We start from the raw sequence: 20,142 nt of genomic DNA, 5'->3' as shown, positions 1-20,142 counted from the left end.
CGAAGCAATGTCCACGACACTGAAGGTTGGTCTTTAGGAAATTTATTAATTATTGGGAGAAGAAAACTAGGTTTGATAAGCACAGATTACACACAAAGTGTAATAGTTCACTTGGTTACAACACACAGTAAATTTCACAGCATTACAGAGCAGAGCAAAGAGAACCTTCTTCTCCCGTTCTCTCCCAAATTTCTCTGTTTATAAGGGCAAAGTCCTTTGAAGTTCCCCAAGAGAACAATGTGGGGGTTACACACATTCTGGTCCCACATCTGGCTCTGCTCATGAGAACCAGGAGGTATGTCAAAATGAAAGATGTGTTGTAGAGAAAATTACCCCTTGGATAACTTTCTCCTCTGGAATAATTTGGCAATGATTTCACTGCAGTGTCCCCTTTACATTGCATTCAAAGTTAAGATGGATGTACATCTGATTTTTCTCATAAAGGCAGATGTATACATTGCAGAGGATTTGCTGAGTACATTATTCATTGGCCCAGCACACAAATACGTTTTCCACATGTGCAGAAGAGAGAAAATGGTCCAGAGTATCTTATACATACGGTACTTTCTGTGAATTTCCTAAAAGATAATACAACAAAATTGTAATTAACTACAGGGAGACTTATCCATCAAGATAGTCTTAATTAATTTGGATTAATTAATGTATTTGGCTTAAGCCTTGTGTTGCCTTATCGGTTAGGGTGCCGGCTTGGGATCCTAGGATCCTGGGTTCGAATCCCGGTCGATCGCTGAATTAACGCCAGGGGGGTTGACTCAGCCTGTCATCCTTCCGAGGTCGGCAAATTGAGTACCAGCTTGCTGGGATGAATGATCCCGGTGTGTACCCCGGTTTAGAATAGGTACACCGTATCCCTGCGCGCATCGTAAGAGGCGACCGAGGGTTGGCGTCAGGAAGGGCATCCGGCCATAAAAACATTGCCTCAAACAGGGAACCATGATTGTCATGGGGACCACAAGGCTAGCCCCTGCTCTAGCGGGGAAAATGGCCTTAAAACGATCATTCATTCATTCATTCAATGTAGAAGTTCTACTTCTACATTCGGCACCAAGAGAGGTCGTTTGGTGTTGATGGTGACGTTGGGAAGTTCAAGCCACTGAACCTATTTCAGTGAATGACCAAGGAAATAGCTTTGTTGTACACTGCTGCTTTCCTATTCCACTCCAGGCGCTGCATGACGTCATCGCCGGGCACCGAAGGGAGCCCGGCGATGACGCGCGCTGAATGACGGTATTCAGTTTCACTCAATTTTCTTTCTTTCTTGTTTGTCCGGGCGATATCTCGGCCATCCTTTGAGCTAGGAAGCTGAGATTTTGGCACAATAGTGAGCAAGTGCTTTGGCAAAAACGGTATTTTTTGTTGAATCAATTAATTAATTATTTAATTACGTAATTATTGTCCATTAATTACCTACTTAATTTTCAAAAAGTTACAGATTCGGATGAAACAGTGGTGGTTTCGGTATACAATTAGCCAATTTATTATTAAATTAATTAATAACGATTATTATTTATTTATTTTCATTATTAATCACTTATTTATTTCCTTTCTCATCTGGGCAATATCTCAGGCACCTTTTTAGTTGGAAAGCTGATATTTGGTCATGACAGTGACCAATTGATTTGCTTATAAAGGATATTTTTGGAGTTATGGATTAATCAATAAATAATTATCCCCCTAAATTATAATTATCTATTGGTGTGCTGGAGGACGTTATTTATTTATTTTTGCATGGGGGTTACGGTGGAGCTTAAAAAATTTTTAAAAACTAAATTTTTATTTTTGAAAGTCTTACCCCCTTAATCTGTTCCATATAATATAGAAACACTGTATAAAAAGTTTGAGCACTAAATTATTATGTTTAGGGGTAGCTCAAGGGCCCCAAAGATTATGAAAATTATAAAAATTCAACGAATTACGAGTATATCAGACTATATCTTAATTTATTTTAAACAACACACTTGAACACAGTATTTATTTTTGAACACGTTAATAGTGAATTATTTGTTCAGTTTCTGACAGAGTTCATAGTATCAGTCTGACAATGTCCAGCAAACCCCAAATTTATTATTTTCATGGCATCCCGGACAGTGTATGTTTTCTGCTATCAGGGTACATTCTGCGATGGTCCTCGACAACTTGCAGCAGGAATTGCAGCTGAGTTTCATCGCGGGTTATCAACCCACTGTACTCCTGAATGAGTGCCACTCCACGTTCAGCGTAGTCATTGACAACTTTTAGAGAGTTGACTGTTTCTGCAGCCTGCTTGTAGTCGTCTCTGTCATCCCACAAGTCCGGATCAACCGCGAGAAATCCATCTGGAAGTTCCATCATTCGCAGAAGTTTCATTGACCTTGCTGTGACGAAATCTTCCAAGTTCTTGTCCTTGAATGAATCAAGAGCAACAGTGATTCGCTTGGAATGATCCTGATCTTGGTCTTCTTCATGGCACTCACCATCAGTCTCTTGGTTGCCGAACTGACCCGACTGTCGAAGAAAGCCAAGGTAACAAGTTCCTGTGACAAGTACCACACGTGATTGGAAAACTTGCGTGATGTTGACTTTGAGATGGCTGGATGGATTGCTGAGTATTCAAGCAGTGACTTCAGCAGCAGCAGGTCACTGTAAGGAGCACCTGATGCTTGAGGTGCAGAGATCCAGGCTGTCAGGTAGACACGTACTGTGAATACACACACATCACGTAATCCTCTCTTTTCTGCAGGAGTCAGTTTGAATTGAGCCTTGAACATCCAGATCTTGAGACAGTATATTACTTTGGACATCCAGCGGGCGTGGTGCATTGCTCCGGGTGACATGAATCGCACTCCTCTGGCAGGAGCAGCACCGAGAAAGACAATCACAAGTTCCAAGAATTCTTTATAATCATCTCTCGGCTGACTCTGTTCAAGATGCTTGTTGGCATAATCGATAGTGCCTTGCTTTATGTCTTCCACTCGACTTGCCACGTCATCAGCTGCAATCCCTGGTTCATACTTGGCCGTGTCTATGAATCCCCAGTATTCCTGGAAGCGTTTGAAGAGTGGAACCTCGGGAGAAGATTTGGCTCCCAATCCCATACACACTTGGAACACTGCACCAATTTATCAATTCCATAATGTGATGCCTGCAAGCTAGTGACAAGAGCTCCTTCTCAAGCTTCTGCTCTAGGAGGACACAGGCATCAGCGATCCGACCAGTATTTGAGCTGGTCGTGTCAAAACACATAGCTCGGATGCTGTCGGCTACGCCCCAGTCTTCAATGGCTCCAAAGACAGCAGCAGCCTGAGCCTCGCCTGTTCCAGATGGAAGCTTGGCAACTGTGAGTAGCTGAGAAACTCCTTTCCCTGAAACCAATACTGGCAGGCGATCAACCTTCTCTTTTCCAATTAGATCAAGGATCAGTTTGCCGTCCCAGTGAACAACAAGGGGACCGTTACCCTGAAACTCCGCCTTTATATTTGCAGATCTCTGGACTCGGTGTTGTACTCTTTGTCGGCGAATTGAGTCTCTGTTTAGAGCAAGTTCATCAATGTTCTGTCCCAAGCTTTTGGCAGTTTCTGCTATAACAAAAACGGCTTTGTGGTCTGACACTTTTGTGCGATCTAGAGTGGCTGCGAGTTCTTCAGTAACGACAGTTTTTCGCCCCCTCTTTCTTTTTCGTGTCTGAAATGTGATGCCTCCAGCAGCTCCCTCACTTGCATTGTCCCCAGTTTCCATCTTTTCACTATCTTCTGCTGAGCTGTTTTCAGATTCAGAACCAGATGAAATCAGTTCAGCTGTAGAAACTGCTAACTGTTTAATTTGCTCCATTCGCTGTCGCCTGGCAAGCATTTCCTCCTCTCTTTTGGACGCCGTTTTCTCCTTCGCAGCAAGCTTTACATCTACTCTAGCCAGCGACCCCCTTCTTCCCTTTTCTCGCTTTGCTAACAAGTAACCCTTGTCTTCTTGTAATACTGACGTATTGGTCAGAGCATCAGCGTGAGCGACATCAAAAAGGTCTTCAAGCCTGGAAACAAAAGCCGACTCTCTCGCGAGTTGAGTTGGTGACGTTCGCGCTTTGTTCTTTTTCAGAAGATGCCATTCTTCAAATGTCTGCTCAAGCTTGGTTTGGCAGTTTTGATGAGCTCTCATCGGGATTCTAGCTTTCTTCCAAAAGTTAGCTATTTCCATGATGGTAACATCTGACGATTGTCTTACGGTCTCCTTCAGATCGAGATGGTGATGTAGGAAGAATCCAAGAGCCATACGCAATGATGGCAACTTGCTGCCACTTAATTCAGTCACAGAGTCGCCAAGGAGATACAACTTGGTTTGAGATCTTGTTGCTTTTTCCACAGATGCCATTTTCAATCAGATATGAATCTGAAAGAAGTAGAACATAGCATTAAGAAATTAAGAATCAAGAAAATTCAAACAGTTCTATTAATAACTGAGCAGTGAGCACAATGCCTCAAGCAATTACACAAACATACTGCTGCAACAGTGTTGCAGCTGTTGCTTAGTCAGCATAGTCAGTCCATTGAGTCCAAACAGTAAACAAGTCTGAACATGTCTGGAATATAAATTCATGGAAAATTTGCATTATCAATTTATCAGAAAAACAATGGGATTCGGATGATGGGTTGGATAATAGATATGAACCAGTTGAACCACAATGATTTTGCTTCTATAATCTGTGATAATATCATACCATGTTTATACACCCATTGTGTCTGTGATTCTCTGCAAAGCCTGTGATAACTTCGTTTTTATTTTCAAATAGTGTTCTGTGATACACCTATGTACAGTGTTTACTTTTCGATACTATGGTGATAAGCGTTCCCAGGTCAGCGCTACATCTCATTTTAGCATTTATTGTCTAGCAGACTCTAGCTCAACGAACATTCTACTCTTTTATTATAACAGATATTGTGTATGTACAATGTACATATTACTACTGTAATTATTTATTTAATGGAGCACAGAGTTTTATAACTTGAAGGTTTTATCTGTGTTCCCAGTAATTAATTTTACCACAATGATTGCATGTTGTGTGTCTGATGATAGGAGAGAGTGTCAATTTACTTAGTAGTTAAAATTGGGTTCTTAATTTATCAACAGAATTAATCTATTAATTATCAGTAGTATGCGAAATAAAAGGGCGGCCGCAGCTTTGGGGTATCAGAAATTTTACCATCATTGAGCTACCCCTAAATATTGTTCAATTGTGCTCATACTTTGCCTGAATTTTTATTTCATATAGAGGAACAAATTGAGAGGGTAACGAGATCATATTTCAAAAGTTCAAAAATAAGCTCCACCCTGATGGGGGTGGTGTACTTTGAATGTATCTGTACTTGTTTGATGATACTTTCTGAGTGACGGTGAGACTAAGATTTTCCAGGATTGAAGAACTTGTTACATTTATCAGAACAGCATCGAATATATTCCACATCCACAGAGAGGGAAAGGGAGATGGAGCTGCTATCTGCCGAGCAGAGGAATTGGGTATACGGTGCGACACAAATTCCCAGGGCACTCTGGGTACTGGTGACACGTATTTGTGATGTTGATTTTTCTCTCCGCAGTCATGGAGTAATTGAGGAATTTCTCTTCCCCAATGGGATACCAACTCCAAGGGCTTTGTTTGTGCTCTGTCCTGTAAATGCTGAATGTCAAACGAAGACGCAACGTTCAGTGCAACTCATTTAGTCAGAATCGACCCACCCAACTCCAAGCCTCCGAGCATATATTCCAACTATCATGCCACTGAATTTGCACTCTTTTTGCGGTTGGGAGTGATGTTTGCTAATTTGTTCAGAGAAAGCAAATTTTACATTCTGTGGATGTTTTTTCTCTGTTGCTTGATGGGTTGAAGCCCAAAATAATGGTTTGTGGGATTTTCTTACTGGGAAATGAAGATTCCATGGGATTTCCTTAATGGGTAATGAAGAACTCATGGGATTTCCTTCATGGGTAATGAAGATTCCATGGGATTTCCTTAATGGGTAATGAAGAACTCATGGGTAATAAAGAGCTCATGGGGTTTCTTTCATGGGTAATGAGCTTATGGGATTTCCTTCATGGGTAATGAGCTTATGGGATTTCTTTCATGGGTAATGAAGAGCTCATGGGGTTTGTTTCATGGGTAATAATCCTGTGGGATTTCCTACCTGGTTAATTGGTTTAATTTGTTATAGGTTGTTGGTTTGTGGTTTTGAAAAACATTTTGAATGTCAGCAATGATTGAGGGGAATACGGGGACATGTTTAATATGTGTATTCGTGCAGGATGCATGGATTACCATCAAACCTGGAATTGTTACATCATGATTGGGGTGTTCCAATAAGCACTAGATGTTTTTCCCCTCCTACACCTTGTACCCTGCTTTCCTTCCTTCGTTGTGCTGTTGACTTGCTCTCAGAGCTGGTAAGGGATTCAGACCCAGTGGAATCAAAGGAGCTGGAGGGGCTTCTGAAAGAATTACAAGAGAGAGGGAAGGATGCAGAGGAGAGCGCACGAGCGGTGAGATGAGCATTTGTGTGTGAAATTGATACTTTGCTTCCTACTTTTTATTTTAATGACGTCTTCTGCAGTGCAAGGCTTTGCACACCAAACTAGAACGGCACGCAGTAGAGAGCATACCTCCACCAGGCTTAACAGTTTACGTTTTCTATCCACTGATAGGCCGGATCTGGATTCGGACCAGAACTAAAAGCTAATCGGCTTGTTCTTGTCACTTACCGAACTCATCCACCTAGTTTTGTCATAATCCGTCCACAACTTTTTCAGATATCTTACTATATATTGTTTTTGGCCCGATAACTCAATGGTGAAGAATCGCTTTAAAAAATGTAAAAACTCTGATCCGGAACCGGATTCGAATCTTCATGAAAATCTAATCATTCCGTCCGTGTCACCCACCCAACCTGTCCACCAAATTTCGTCCGAATCCGTCCACAACTTTTTGAGATATCTTGTTCACAAACAAACAGGCAGACAGGAGTGAAAACATAACCTCCATCCACCTATGTTGGCAGAGGTAAAGATATGTCATAACAATATGACATCAGGTTTGGGCAAATCGTGTGTGTCAGTGATTGTGCATCCGTGTGTGTGTCAGTGATTTGCGTGCGTGTGTGTCAGTGATTGTGCGTGCGTGTGTGTCAGTGATTGGGTGTGCGTGTGTGTCAGTGATTGGGCGTGCGTGTGTGTCAGTGATTGTGCGTGCGTGTGCACATGCTCCACAACTCCAAAACCATGAAACCTGGTGGCCCGTAACTTCGCACGCATACTTATCAAACTCCAAGTGAGTGCATGAATGAAAATTGGGAGTTTTGGTGTGTTTAAACACCTCTTTTGAAGACCATTAACCGGCTTATTTAATTAAAAGAAAAACGGGCTTTATCCTTGATTAGCCCGCTGTCCCTCGCAGGGGTCTTCAGCTTTTTCAGTCTCCTCAAAACACCTTCTCTTGGAACGGGCCACAACAGTTTCTGCACGATTAAGAGCTCAACATTTTATTTTCTCTTTCCTCTCATATTGAATGTCTGATCTTCGTACCTATGAATATATCTTCTGTACCTATATTGATCTGTACCTATGAATCGCTGTATACATCACTTCACGTTTTATGACTTTGTGGAGAATTTTCTTTGGTGAAAATGTAGTTTTTCTTCCTGATGGCCTAACGCGCTCATTTTGACTGATTCGATTTCTGTTTTCATTTCTGGTAGTCTTTAAGATAGACAAAGACTTGAAGAAACAAATTGTGTGAAAATCTTTTCACCGTTGATTGATTTACCACATTGAGCGACTTTACATGGTGAAATGAATGCTTAAATGTTCCTCATGCTCTTCGTAATAGGCCTTGCCTCCTGCCCTTCCCACACTCCCCTCCTTCCTCTCCATCCTCCCCACTTCACCACCACCTCCCGCTTGATACGGAACTTTCAACTTGGCACCAATGGAGAATGATTTCACAGTCACATGACAATTGGATGGAAAATGCAGCTGGCGTTCCAAAAAGTCTATTTTTTGCAGGCATGGGTTGCAGGGTGTTTCACATTCCAGGTATAAATGGCCTCGAGCTCGCTTCGCTCGGATGAAATAAATGAACGAGATTTCGGTTCGGGCTGCACGGAGCCGTTAACATATTATGTGGGCATACTTTCGGTGATGGCGGCATATTTGTTTCGAAGCTGTAAGTGAATGGAATGAGGTTTTGTCAATTTTCTTTATCGATTCTCTCGCAGACCCACGAAGTCCCACGAGATTCTGCATCGCCCTTTCAGTCGGCCTGTTCTTCACGCAGTGTGGTAAGATTTTGTTCTTGGTGAACCATCGCACACTCTTCATCTCCCATCGTACCCACATTCCCTTCCTTTTCATGAACACATTTTATGAGGGTAGTTCAAGATTGATCTGGACTTTCAGCAACCTCTCTACTTTTTGAGAAAAGTCAAACTGCCTCCAGCCCCGATTAAACCCAGAATGCTTTGACCAGTGTTGATGTAATTTTCTCTCCAACTACTTGCTCACAGTTGACGATGCCAATCAGTGTACAAAGTTTAAGCATCAAGCTATTTATTTCATCACCTGGAAAATAAGTACGATCAAGGTTCAGGGCTTTTAAAATGTAGTATGGCCACGAGAGCAGAATGTGGGAGCCCTGGGGGTGGGATGGGGGTGAATGGATGGGATTGGGCATGTAAGTCTTGGGGTTGAAGGTCATACAATGTGATGGTTTTGTATTCTGGGGTGTTGGGGGAGGTATGGAGTGCTGCATTAACTTCCTTAAGGAGGTTTATAAAATGATTGTCTGCCAGATCTGGTTGATCTTTGTGGTGGTCCGAGGCCAGTAATAACACCCAAGGGACCTATTAAGGTCTCAAGTGGTTGGTTTAGGTGGCTGGTGAATAATATTGACAGGGTCAGGTGAAGGTGGCACTGCTGTCTTCACAAAAATATTGTTAGTCACAGGTTTCCGGCCTACTACGAGGGGGATCCTCGGTTCCCTCCCCTCAGACGTCACACCGGGCATGGATAACTGTCATGGCTGGTTTCTAGACATCCGCGAACCCCAGTTAGCCAACCACGTGGTCCAGTGTCCTCCATCTAATTACCGTTTAACTGGAGGTCACGTTGTCTCCTGATCGGGGGACCCACCCTCGGTTCTGCACGAAGCTTATCTTAATTGGGGCGGCTGAGCAACCGATAGTGCAGACTGGATTTTGACGAGAGCAAATCAATTGGGGAATGATAATCTCCCACACTAAGCCAGGTGTAGACAGTGCTGGACCAATGGAGGAAAGGATGGACACATACATTGGAAATGAAGTTCAACAAGAGGGTAATTCATCATGTACAGAACTAAGGTAAAATATAAAATGTGGGAGTGCAGTGCTATATGAGCACTTTAATTCACAAGCAATCAAAATGAATCAAACCAAGAGATGCAATAACATTTAAAAGGAATGGGGGAATCAAGCGCAGGCAATGAAGGGTGCAAGCGATATATACAGTAAAGCCAAACGGATGAGGTGCAGAACCTATCCCTTCACCTTACCTACAGCCAGTACAGTGTACACAAGACATGGGTACCCAATCAGACCATCTGTGATAGGAAGACAAGTTTAGAAGGAAAAAGGACGAGGGATATCAGTCTTGGCTCACCAGGTGGGGGCCTTCGTGTCTCCACGACACAAACATTAAGGGGAGGAGTTGAGAGGAATACTGAGGATGTCTAAGGTGCGTGAGCGTTGAGGTGCATGGGGTACTTGTAGTACGTGGGTGCAAGAAGAAACTGTGAAAAGGTGCAGATCAGTGGTGGCCGCAGCAGAGCCGCCAATCGTCAGTGCTCTCTTGAATTGTTGTTGCTCTCGAGTTCAAAGTAGAACGATGCAGAGAAAGGGAGAGAAAAAGAACACGTGAGATAAGCCTCATGTTTTAAAGTCTGAAGAGTGTATGTGTGTGGCTTGGCTCAGACCGAACATGCGCTTTGCACGGCGCTCCATCCACCCTTGTCCAACTCCCAGTTCCGATCTGTCAAACGTGAGCGCCACCACTCGTTCCGATTTGTTACTCTTGAACCACCACAAACCAAGCACAGGACCAGATGAGCACCGAAGCCAAAACCAACACACCCTTAAGACACTGATCGCTATGCCTTTATAGTTGCTTAGCAAGGGCGGGGCTTAAAATTGGATCAAAACCTACCCTTGGTGCGAATACAGCGGCCCCATTGGTGCATTACCGCTTTCCCGAAGGTTAGCCCTACCCACACAAGACCTCCAACACGACCTGGCCTCACTCCGCCCTCCAGCCATGCCTGCACGACGGATCTCCTCATTTAACGTGGGCTCGTTCTCTGGACATGCTCCAGGCGAGGGGGCAAATGCCAGGAGCTCTAATTGTTTGTATAGGTGAACAGAGTGAATGAGGTTTCAACCAGACGCCAGTGGCCAATTGGCACCTTGTCTGGGTGCTTTAACGAGGTTTAAAGAGTGAGAATATCGTCCACCGCTGCCACTCCTTGCACCCTTCCCCTCACGCTCTCAAGTTGGCGGCGGGCGTTTGTGATGTCGTCAGATGTCACGTGTAAGCTGTGTGATGGAAGCGAAGTCGTGTCTATCCGATTGTGGTGTCTTGGCGTGATGAAACAGCGTGTATAATGTCTTAATGCAATGTAACTAAAGTGTGAAATAAAAAGCGTGTAAATAAAAATGTCTACTAATAAATGATAAGGGTTGTGTAATAATTGTGGTGTTGAAAAGAAGATAACGGTGGGGTTAAGCAAGGTGACAATTGTCTTGGCGTGCGATTCGAACTCGCATTTGGCGCGGTATTCTAATAAGCTAACGCCAGTGTTGCACAGCGTGCGCGCCACAAAGCTCATACGGAGTGCACAATCAACCCTAGGAAATGGGTAGGAAAAGGGGAAAACCTCTCTAACCCTCACCAACGCATTCTATCACAACCTACTATGCAATGGGAATGGACCACTGGATTTATATTGAGGTAACTAAGGACCTGTATACAACATGCATTTTAAAGGCCATTTTCCCTGCTAGAGCAGGGGTGAGCCTTGCGGTCCCCATGACAATCTTCTCCATTTTGCCCTATTTTCTGCATCTCTCCTTGCTAACCCTCTGGCCCGCATTTCTTCTTCCACCATCTTTAGCCAAGTCTTTCTCGGTCTTCCCCGTCCTCTACTTCCTTCTACATCAATTTCCATCACTCTTCTCAACCAGTCACTTTCATCCTTCCTCAACACATGACCAAACCATCTCAGCCTGTTCCTCTTCACAGCATCAATCACAGGCAATATTCCCATCATCTTTCGCAATTCATCATTTGTCTTCCTCTCTCTCAACGATACTCCGCACATCCATCGAACCATTCGCATTTCCACCCTTTCCAGCCTTTGTTGCTGCTCTACGTTCATTACCCATGTCTCGCTCCCATAAATCATAACACTTCTCACACATGCAGCATACACCTTTCCCTTCAGCTTCAGCGACACTCTCCTCCTCATCAGCACGCCACTCAGTTCCCGAAACTTCTTCCATGCACATCTCACTCGAGCAACCGTTGCCGAGTCTGATCCACCTTCTCCATTCAGCATGTCTCCGAGGTAGCAAAATGTTTTCACACCTTCCAGCTTCACGCCGTCTCCAAGATCCAACTCAACATTTCCTCCATCTGCAGCTCCCTCTGTGCACACCTTACATTTGAATGTAGCTGCCACACTGGTAAATGACCCTCTCAGACCACAACATTTTTGATGAACCCACTCAGCGCACATTGTACATTGAATGGAGTTCACTCCGACACCCTTCCTGCACACAGCACACGGCCACTTCCCAGTTCTTTCCACCTCACCACATGCTTTACCACTTGCCATCACCTTCGTCTTTCCGATATTCACCTTCAGACCTTTTGTCTCCATACATTCCTTCCACTTGTTCATCTTTTCCTTCAGTCCATCCATACTTTCCACAATCAACACCAGATCATCTGCATACAACAACTCCCACGGTAAACCCTCCTTTACGTTCTGAGCCAGCACCTCCATCACAGCTACAAATAGTAGTGGACTTAGTACCGACCCCTGATGCACTCCCACCTTCACCTCAAACTCACCACTGTTCCCGTCCTTCGTCCTTACAGCTGTGTGCGCTCTTTTGTACATTGCCATCACTACTCTGATCAACCATTCCTCCACTCCTAACTTCCTCAATGCCCATGTCAATACTTTGCGTGGAACCCTATCGAATGCTTTCTCCAGATCAACAAACCCAAAAAACAACTTCTTTCTCTTCTCCATGTACTTCTCCTGCAACTGCCTCACAATGAAAAGCGCATCTGTCGTTCTTCTTCCTGGCATAAATCCAAACTGTATTTCGTCGATCTTCACTTTCTTCCTTATCCTCCTCTCCAACACCCTTTCCAATACCTTCATTCCATGCTCCAATAACTTTATCGCTCGGTACGAGCCACACTCCAGAGGGTCATCTTTCCCCTTGTATAGAGGGACGAGGGTACTCAGTTCCCAATCCACTGGAATGTGGCCTTCTTTCACCACCAGATTACAGATCTCTGTCATTCTCTTCACACCCCAACTTCCTGCTGCCTTCAACATATCTCCCACAACTCCCGTTGGCCCTCCCGCTTTTCCACTCTTCATTGCTTTTATCGCTTCCTCAACTTCCTTCTCAGTTATCTTCTCTGCCGGTCCTAAAACTGGGTTACTCTCTATGTTGCCATCCCATTCATTCTCTGTATTCAACAGCATTTCCATATATCTTTTCCATCTTCCTTTAATTCCATCTGGGTCGACAACGATTTGTCCCACTTCATCCTTCAAGCAACTCACCCCCATCACGTCACACCTCTCTTTCGCTATGTGCTTTGCAATCCTGAATACTGCTTTCTGACCCTCTTCCGAATCCAAGCGTTCTCCGAACATTTTCCTACATGCCTCCTGCGCCTTTGCTACCTCTTTCTTTGCAGCCTTCCTGGCTGCCTTATAACTTTCATGCTCTGCTGTTTCTGCTCCCGTACCCTTCGCCTTCTGCCACTCCTTGAACTTCTTCCTCTTCTCGTCAATCCTCTTTCCAACTTCATAATCCCACCACCATGTTTCCGAGTGCCTCGGTGGTCCTTTTGTCCATCCACATACCTCACCAACGGCTCCCAACAGACTAGCTTTCATTGACATCCAACCACTTTCAAGCTCAACCACATCACCCTCTACCCTACTCAGCCTCTCTTTTAATGCCTCCTTTACTGTCACCTCTTTCAACCTCCACACCTTCATTCTTGGTTGGTACTTCACTCGCCGAGCTCTCCTCGCACCTTTCACCCTTATGTCGCAGACAACCAAGTAGTGCTGTGAAACAGCCTCCTCCCCCGGGATCACCTTTGTGTCCCGGAGGTGCCCCCTATCTCGCCTACGCACCATCAGGTAGTCAACGGTTGTCGTCGACCCACCTGACGTGTATGTAACAAGCTTATTATCCTCTTTCTGGAACTGAGTATTACAAATCAACAAATCAGCTCCATCAGCAAACTTCAAAATCCTTTCACCTTCTCCATTTCTCACACCATATCCGTAACCCCCATGAACTCCGTCAAAACCATCCATACTCCTTCCCACATGTCCATTTAGGTCTCCTCCTACCACAACAACTTCCTCATCTTTCACGTTTTCCATCAGCTTCTCTATCGCACACCAGAACTTGTCCTTCTCTTCATCGCTTCGACCAACCTGCGGAGCATATCCCGAGATGACGTTCACCAAGAGCTTTCCAATCATCATTTTCACCATCATCAACCTATCACTCACTCTAGTCACACTCACCACACTGTCTACAAACTCCTCAGAAAACAGGACACCAACACCATTCACGCCCTCCGGGCACCCTTGCCACACAAACTTGTATTTCTGTCCCTGCCGACCCTTCACCATTCTCACACCACTTCCCTTCCATCTCGTCTCTTGCACACAACATATGTTGGTTGCAATTGTCATCGGATCTGGTTCCTGGAGCCACAACAATATATTTACTTTTCTTTACCGAAACATTATTCTGTGTGAGGTATTGGTGAACACGGCTGAGGCAATCTCATTTCAATGTTAGTAATTTGAGGAAGCAAACAAGATCTTCCAAGAGGATGGAGAGATCTGATTGGCTAATCAGATCCCCCCAACCCATATTTTATCTTGCGTGAATACATGACAGGAGGCTGGATTTTCTCCGCTTTCGTTGCCCATTTCAGCTGATTTATTGATCTCGACACGTGCGATCATGCGGAGGTTTTGGTGTGGGTAACAAGACTGATTACGTGATCCTCTTGTACATTCCTCAACACCAAAAGTCACTGCTTGCAGTGGTTGCTTGCAGTATGTGGTTGATGGGTAGATAGATACACCTTTTCCACAGCAAAGGACTACCTGGGCTCAAATTAATTTCAACGTCGTTCTTTAGTTCCGCAGTATGATAGCCAGTCATGTACGTTCTCAACTACAATACATTATACTTATCATTGCGGTACAAGTGACGTAATGAAAAAGTGATGATTTAAAAACAAGTGAAAATGTATTTTTGTTATTTAACCAACGTAAGTGTTGTATAACATAAGTGTTGAGTGTCAACGTAAGTGTAAACGTAATGTATAACGTGTAAACTTACGTTGAGTGTAAACGTAATCTATATATATAAAACACAGTTTGTGTGTGTGTGTGTAATGTTACTGATAGACTCCTAAACGGAGAGGCTCACGTACTTGATATTTGGCACAAACATGGCCATTGAGCCTGGGAAGAACATGGCCGACCTAAAAATTTATTTCATAATATTTTTTTACCATATTTTTGCCTCAGCGCATTTCAGCGAGGAATATTATGACCGAATGGCAGAGCAGCGTGCTGATTCGCTCAGAGCGATCACGTGATGTTCCAACTTTGCCGCCATAATCTCACAGTTATGCGTTCGCACGTAATTCAGTTCTTTCACATTTCAGCGAGGAACATTGCCATTCACACCACATAGGTTTTTTTTTCTTTCATCTTTAGATCCATTTTTTTTTTCAGCGAGGAATATTATACATGGAATCTGAATCGGTGGCAGAGCAGCGCGCTGATTCGACGATTCGCGCGCCCTCTGCCCTCCCTCACGTTTATACACGGAATGCCGGGTACTTCCCCCCCCCCCTCTTCTCTCCTCCCCCCCTCTTCTCTCCTCCCCCTCCTCTTCCCTCCCCTCTCCTCCCCCCCTCACGTTTATACACGGAATGCCGGGTACTTACCCCCCTCTTCGCCCCTCCCCCCCCTCTCCTCCCCTCCACTCCCCCCCCGTTCCCCACCCCTCCTCTTCCCCCTCCCCTCCCCCGCCCGGCAATGCCGGGTACTTCTGCTAGTGTATAATAACGCAAGTATTGTGTAAACAATTGGATATAATAAATATTTAGTTTATCTTTTTATGATGCATGTCGATAGCTGGCCTTGTCAAACATACTTCCTGTGTGGACCAGTGACACGTTGGTCTCGTCTCTCGTGGGACAGTGTAAAATAAGTTATCATTGATTTTTGCAATATACATTGGTTTCCCTTTATATCTGAAGAACATGTAACATGTGAAGCACCTGATCAATTTGTTTATCTACACTTGAGATAGCAAGCAGCAACCTGATGTCAAGGAACCTTCAATAAAGGCAACGCACTTGCAACCTGCAGTCCACCTCAGTTTGTTCAGGGCGCTGGCGATAACTTGGGACATGGTGGCATCTTCAACATCCACCAACTAAGAGAACACCCGGCTTAATACTCATGTGAGCGCCGGCGTACACATTGATGCCTTCACTTGTCTATGAAACACCATGATGTGAGTTCTTGGCAGGTCAGGATTCAAACACGGGCCAGGATTCAAACACGGGCCAGGATTCAAAGACGGGTCAGGATTCAAACACGGGCCAGACGGGTCAGGATTCAAACACGGGCCAGACGCGTCAGGATTCAAACACGGGCCAGACGCGTCAGGATTCAAACACGGGTCAGGATTCAAACACGGGCCAGACGCGTCAGGATTCAAACACGCGTCAGGATTCAAACACGCGTCAGGATTCAAACATGGGTCAGGATTCAAACACGGGCCAGACGCGTCAGGATTCAAACACGGGCCAGACAGGTGAGGCGTCTCCGTTATAGTAGGCTCTCATGCCGGCTGATTTGTTTATAAATGTGTTGGGCAAACTGGTTTAGTAATAGTCTGAATAACACAACCGTCCCCCACAATGTCATGTCAGCTGTGATGCTGCTAACAGAGGCATTGTCAGCTGACGGTTTTCAAGCCTTTTATGACAGGATCACCCCCACCCCTGTCTGGACTTCCCTTCTATGGACATTTGAAAGCGTCTTACAGCTGAAGCGTTACTAAATGCAAAACTACAAATAACGTTATAACAAAAAAAAAACACAAGCATTTCATACCAGGTCGTTTGTTCTTCATTTTATTATAAAATGTGACCCTGAGGAAAACAAAATGTGGGATCTTGGCTACGCTTGTTAAGTTGTTGATCTTGCTCAACCTTAGTGCATTTTGGTGCAACTTTAGTGCAACCTTAGGTCTCTGTTCACATATTCATTGAGGCACTGGGCCTGATCCTTCCTGAGATTCTAAATTCACCAGCCTCACACTTTCCACCACCGCTGTGATTGTAAATTAAGAATAATTCAAATGTTTACCATCCATGTACATCGTCAGCTTCATCCTTTAACCCTAAACTCATCACAGGTGTATGAATCAACAGTTTGCACGTGTTTTGCAGGAAGGGGAAGCAAGATCGATACAAGTTTCAAATGTCACATCAGATATAACTCACCTGGTGCGAAAGGTTCGTAGCATTCAGAAGGATTTGTGAATCTTTCAAACAAGGAAAGTTGTACAAAGGGATTGGGGGTGAGGGGTGTAAATCAGCATTTAACATCTTTTCTGTTGAGGTTCAGGTTGGGAGTTGATGTGAATTTTCTTTTGCAGAAAAAATCAGAAGAAAAGTGTGTTGGACTAGAGTGCGTCGACAAGGAAGTAAAGAGAACAAAACTGCACAGTGAGGTGAGGAAAACGCGTGAGGGGGGAGGGGGGGGTGGAGGTTATCCCTGAACTTTGAGTGATGTCTGAATACGGGACGTGTTACTGAAACTAAAAACCAACATGTGTTTGCATGCGTGGGCATGACATGACAGTTGGCTTGTCTGCCGAGTGACAGTCACACTACATCCTCAATGGGAAAGTAGAGCTCAGGATGGCAGATATAAAAGTGTGGGTTTGGAGAGAGGCAACTTCTTCGATCGTATTCAGCACAAGGCTGCGGGGAAGGCTGTGCCCTCTGCTGGTTGGGCAGGAATTTGCAATGTGTTCACGGTGCTGGTGATGGCTCACCTACTCTTTATGAAGGACAACCTGGGATCTTTGACATACACCAATGAATGCTGGCAGATGGGATGCCAGTTTAATGTCCATCCGAGGGACGGTGAAACACCTCACCTTTGAAACACCGGGATGACAGTTTATAGCTGTCGAAATTCAAACCCAGGCTAGATAGCCGAGAGGCATGTGTGTACCTCTGGGCCCTCCTTTCAGCCCAGAGAGGCAACGAAGTGTTGGGGATATGTGAAAGAGGAAAGGAAACTGCATTCTGCAAGTATCTGTGGAATAGGTCGGGATGGGTTAATCAGGGTAGAAAGAGCAGTTTGGGATGGTTGATGACTTGAGATGGTGGCACAGGATCAACCTGAACCCCGGAGAGAAGAATGGGAATCAAGAGGCACAAAGGAGTGAAGTTGTGGTTAGCATGCATTTTGAGAGTTACCAAGGAGGTGATTACTGGAAAACCATGTGTGACCTGGAGAGTTTTAGATGAAAGATGAGGCAGGTTAAAAAAGAAGCTATGACGCTGTCTGCAATGCGAGAGCAGTAGATCCTGTGCATCTGCTTCTTTGTGGGAGATGCCAATGATGTCGAGCTTTGGATTCTATGGCATATAGGAAACCGGATGCCCTACTGTGTCAATTGCCCTTGAAGTGTCCAAACATATGGTCCTAACCTCGATTGAGGATGCCCAAAGAGAAGGGCAGAAGCACATCCAGACTTACTGGGATGGAATCAAATCTGATGATGGTCAGAAATTTTATATCAGTATCGATATACAGTCACGTGAAAAAGTAAGTACACGCCATGTAAAGTTTTGACTTTTTCAACATATTTCAACATACAGCTATTTGATCTTCATTTCAACAATATTGACAGATAATGGTGATATAATACAACAAATATCATGAAACATTTACATTTTGTAGTCCATTGTATAATTTAAATAAACATAAATGCAAATTTCACATGTGGAAGAAGTAAATACACCCTTGGCTGTAATGGGTGGTATTGCCCCCTTTGGCAGAAACAACCTCAAGTAGGCGTTTCTTATAACTGTCTACCAGTCTCTGACATCGACTGGGAGAAATTTTTGCCCACTCCTCCATGCAGAATTATTTCAGCTGTGCGATGTTTGAGGGGTTTCCTGCATGCACAGCTCGTTTCAAATCCCCCCACAACATCTCGATGGGATTTAGATCCGGGCTTTGACTTGGCCATTCCTGGCTTTGACTTGGCCATTCCTGGCTTTGACTTGGCCATTCCTGGCTTTGCCTGGTGTTGGCTTAGCGGTTAGGGTGCCAGCTTGGGATCCTAGGATCCTTGGTTCGAATCCCGGTCGATCGCTAAATTAACACCAGGGGGGTTGATTCAGCCTGTCATCCTTCCGAGGTTGGCAAATTGAGTACCAGCTTGCTGGGATGAATGATCCCGGTGTGGACCCCGGTTTAGAATCGGTACACCGTATCCCTGCGCATCGTAAGAGGCGACTAAGGGTTGGCGCCAGGAAGGGCATCCGGCCATAAAAACATTGCCTCAAACAGGGAACCATGATTGTCATGGGGCCCACAAGGCTAACCCCTGCTCTAGCGGGGAAAAATGGCTTTAAAACGATCATTCTTTGACTTGGCCATTCAAGAACCCTCCATTTCTTTCTTTGCAGCCATTCCTTGGTGGATTTACTGATGTGTTTAGGGTCATTGTCATGTTGCAAGGTCCACCTTCGGTTGAGCTTCAACTTTCCGACAGATGGCCTCACATAAGCACCCTCTGGTACAATGAAGAATTCATAGTGGATTCTATGATGGTGAGCTGCCCAGGCCCTGATGCAGCAAAGCTGCCCCAAACCATAATATTTCCACCACCATGCTTTACAGTTGGTATCAGGTTCTTGTGGTCAAATGCTGTCTTTGGTTTTCACCAAACATGTCTTCTGGTACTGTGGCCAAATAGCTCTACCTTTGACTCATCTGTCCAGAGCACATTGTTCCAGAAGTGCTGGTCTTTGCCGAGGTGTTCATTGGCAAACTTTAGTCTTGCCCTGATGTTCTTTCTGGACAGCAAAGGTTTCCTCCTGGCACACCTCCCATGTTGATCAAATTTGTGCAGCCTCTTTCTAATGGTAGACTCGTGCACTTTGACATCAACAGTGGCAAGAGCTACCTGTAGGTCCCGTGATGACATGCTGGGGTTCTTAGAGACTTCTTTCAGCATCTTGTGGTCTGCTCTCGGGCTGAACTTGCTGGGGCGGCCTGGCCTGAACAAGTTGGCAGTTGTTTGGAATCTTCTCCACCTGTAGATGATCTTCCGGGCAGTCGAATGATTGATTTCAAATTGTTTGGAGATCTTTTTAAATCCCTTCCCAGACTCGTAGGCATCTATAACCTTCTTTCTGAAGACAGAGAGCTCTTTTGATCTAGGCATGGTGACACCACACACTTCAACAACAAAGAGCAAACCAAACTAAATGTCTGAGGTTTAAATAAGACAGGTTCCTCCAAGATCCTCTCTAACGATGTTCTAATCATTTGCACCTGATTCTAATTTTAGGTATTTGAAGTAGTGATAAATGTAGGGGTGTACTTACTTTGTGTGTATTTAATGTTATTTTTTTTGTAATGTAATGTTTATTGTAATGTTTTAGTTTAATGTAATGTTTATTAAATGTTATTTATTTAATGTTAATGTTTATTTAAATTATACAATGGACTACAAA

At 44.4% G+C, this 20,142-nt stretch overlaps 1 protein-coding gene across 2 annotated transcripts in view; it reads left to right on the top strand.

Moving 5' to 3' along the window:
• LOC137421312 (protein HGV2) overlaps window positions 1-20,142 on the top strand; it is a 40,763-nt gene that overhangs the window by 19,015 nt on the left and 1,606 nt on the right. The window contains exons 7-11 of one of the 2 annotated variants that reach the window (XM_068107224.2): window positions 6,422-6,522; window positions 7,983-8,070; window positions 8,253-8,315; window positions 16,828-16,893; window positions 17,037-17,111. In XM_068107224.2, the coding sequence (XP_067963325.2) occupies window positions 6,422-6,522; window positions 7,983-8,070; window positions 8,253-8,315; window positions 16,828-16,893; window positions 17,037-17,110 (392 nt within the window). In that variant the 3' untranslated portion in view covers window position 17,111. The remainder of the gene's footprint in view (window positions 1-6,421; window positions 6,523-7,982; window positions 8,071-8,252; window positions 8,316-16,827; window positions 16,894-17,036; window positions 17,112-20,142) is intronic. The other variant, XM_068107225.2, reaches the window with a different exon arrangement.

The sequence above is a fragment of the Myxine glutinosa genome, chromosome 2, assembly GCF_964187855.1.
Source record: "Myxine glutinosa chromosome 2, kmMyxGlut1.1, whole genome shotgun sequence".
NCBI lineage: Eukaryota > Metazoa > Chordata > Myxini > Myxiniformes > Myxinidae > Myxine > Myxine glutinosa.
Note: the sequence above shows the minus strand (reverse complement) of the source record. Positions and strands in the feature narration are given on the sequence as shown.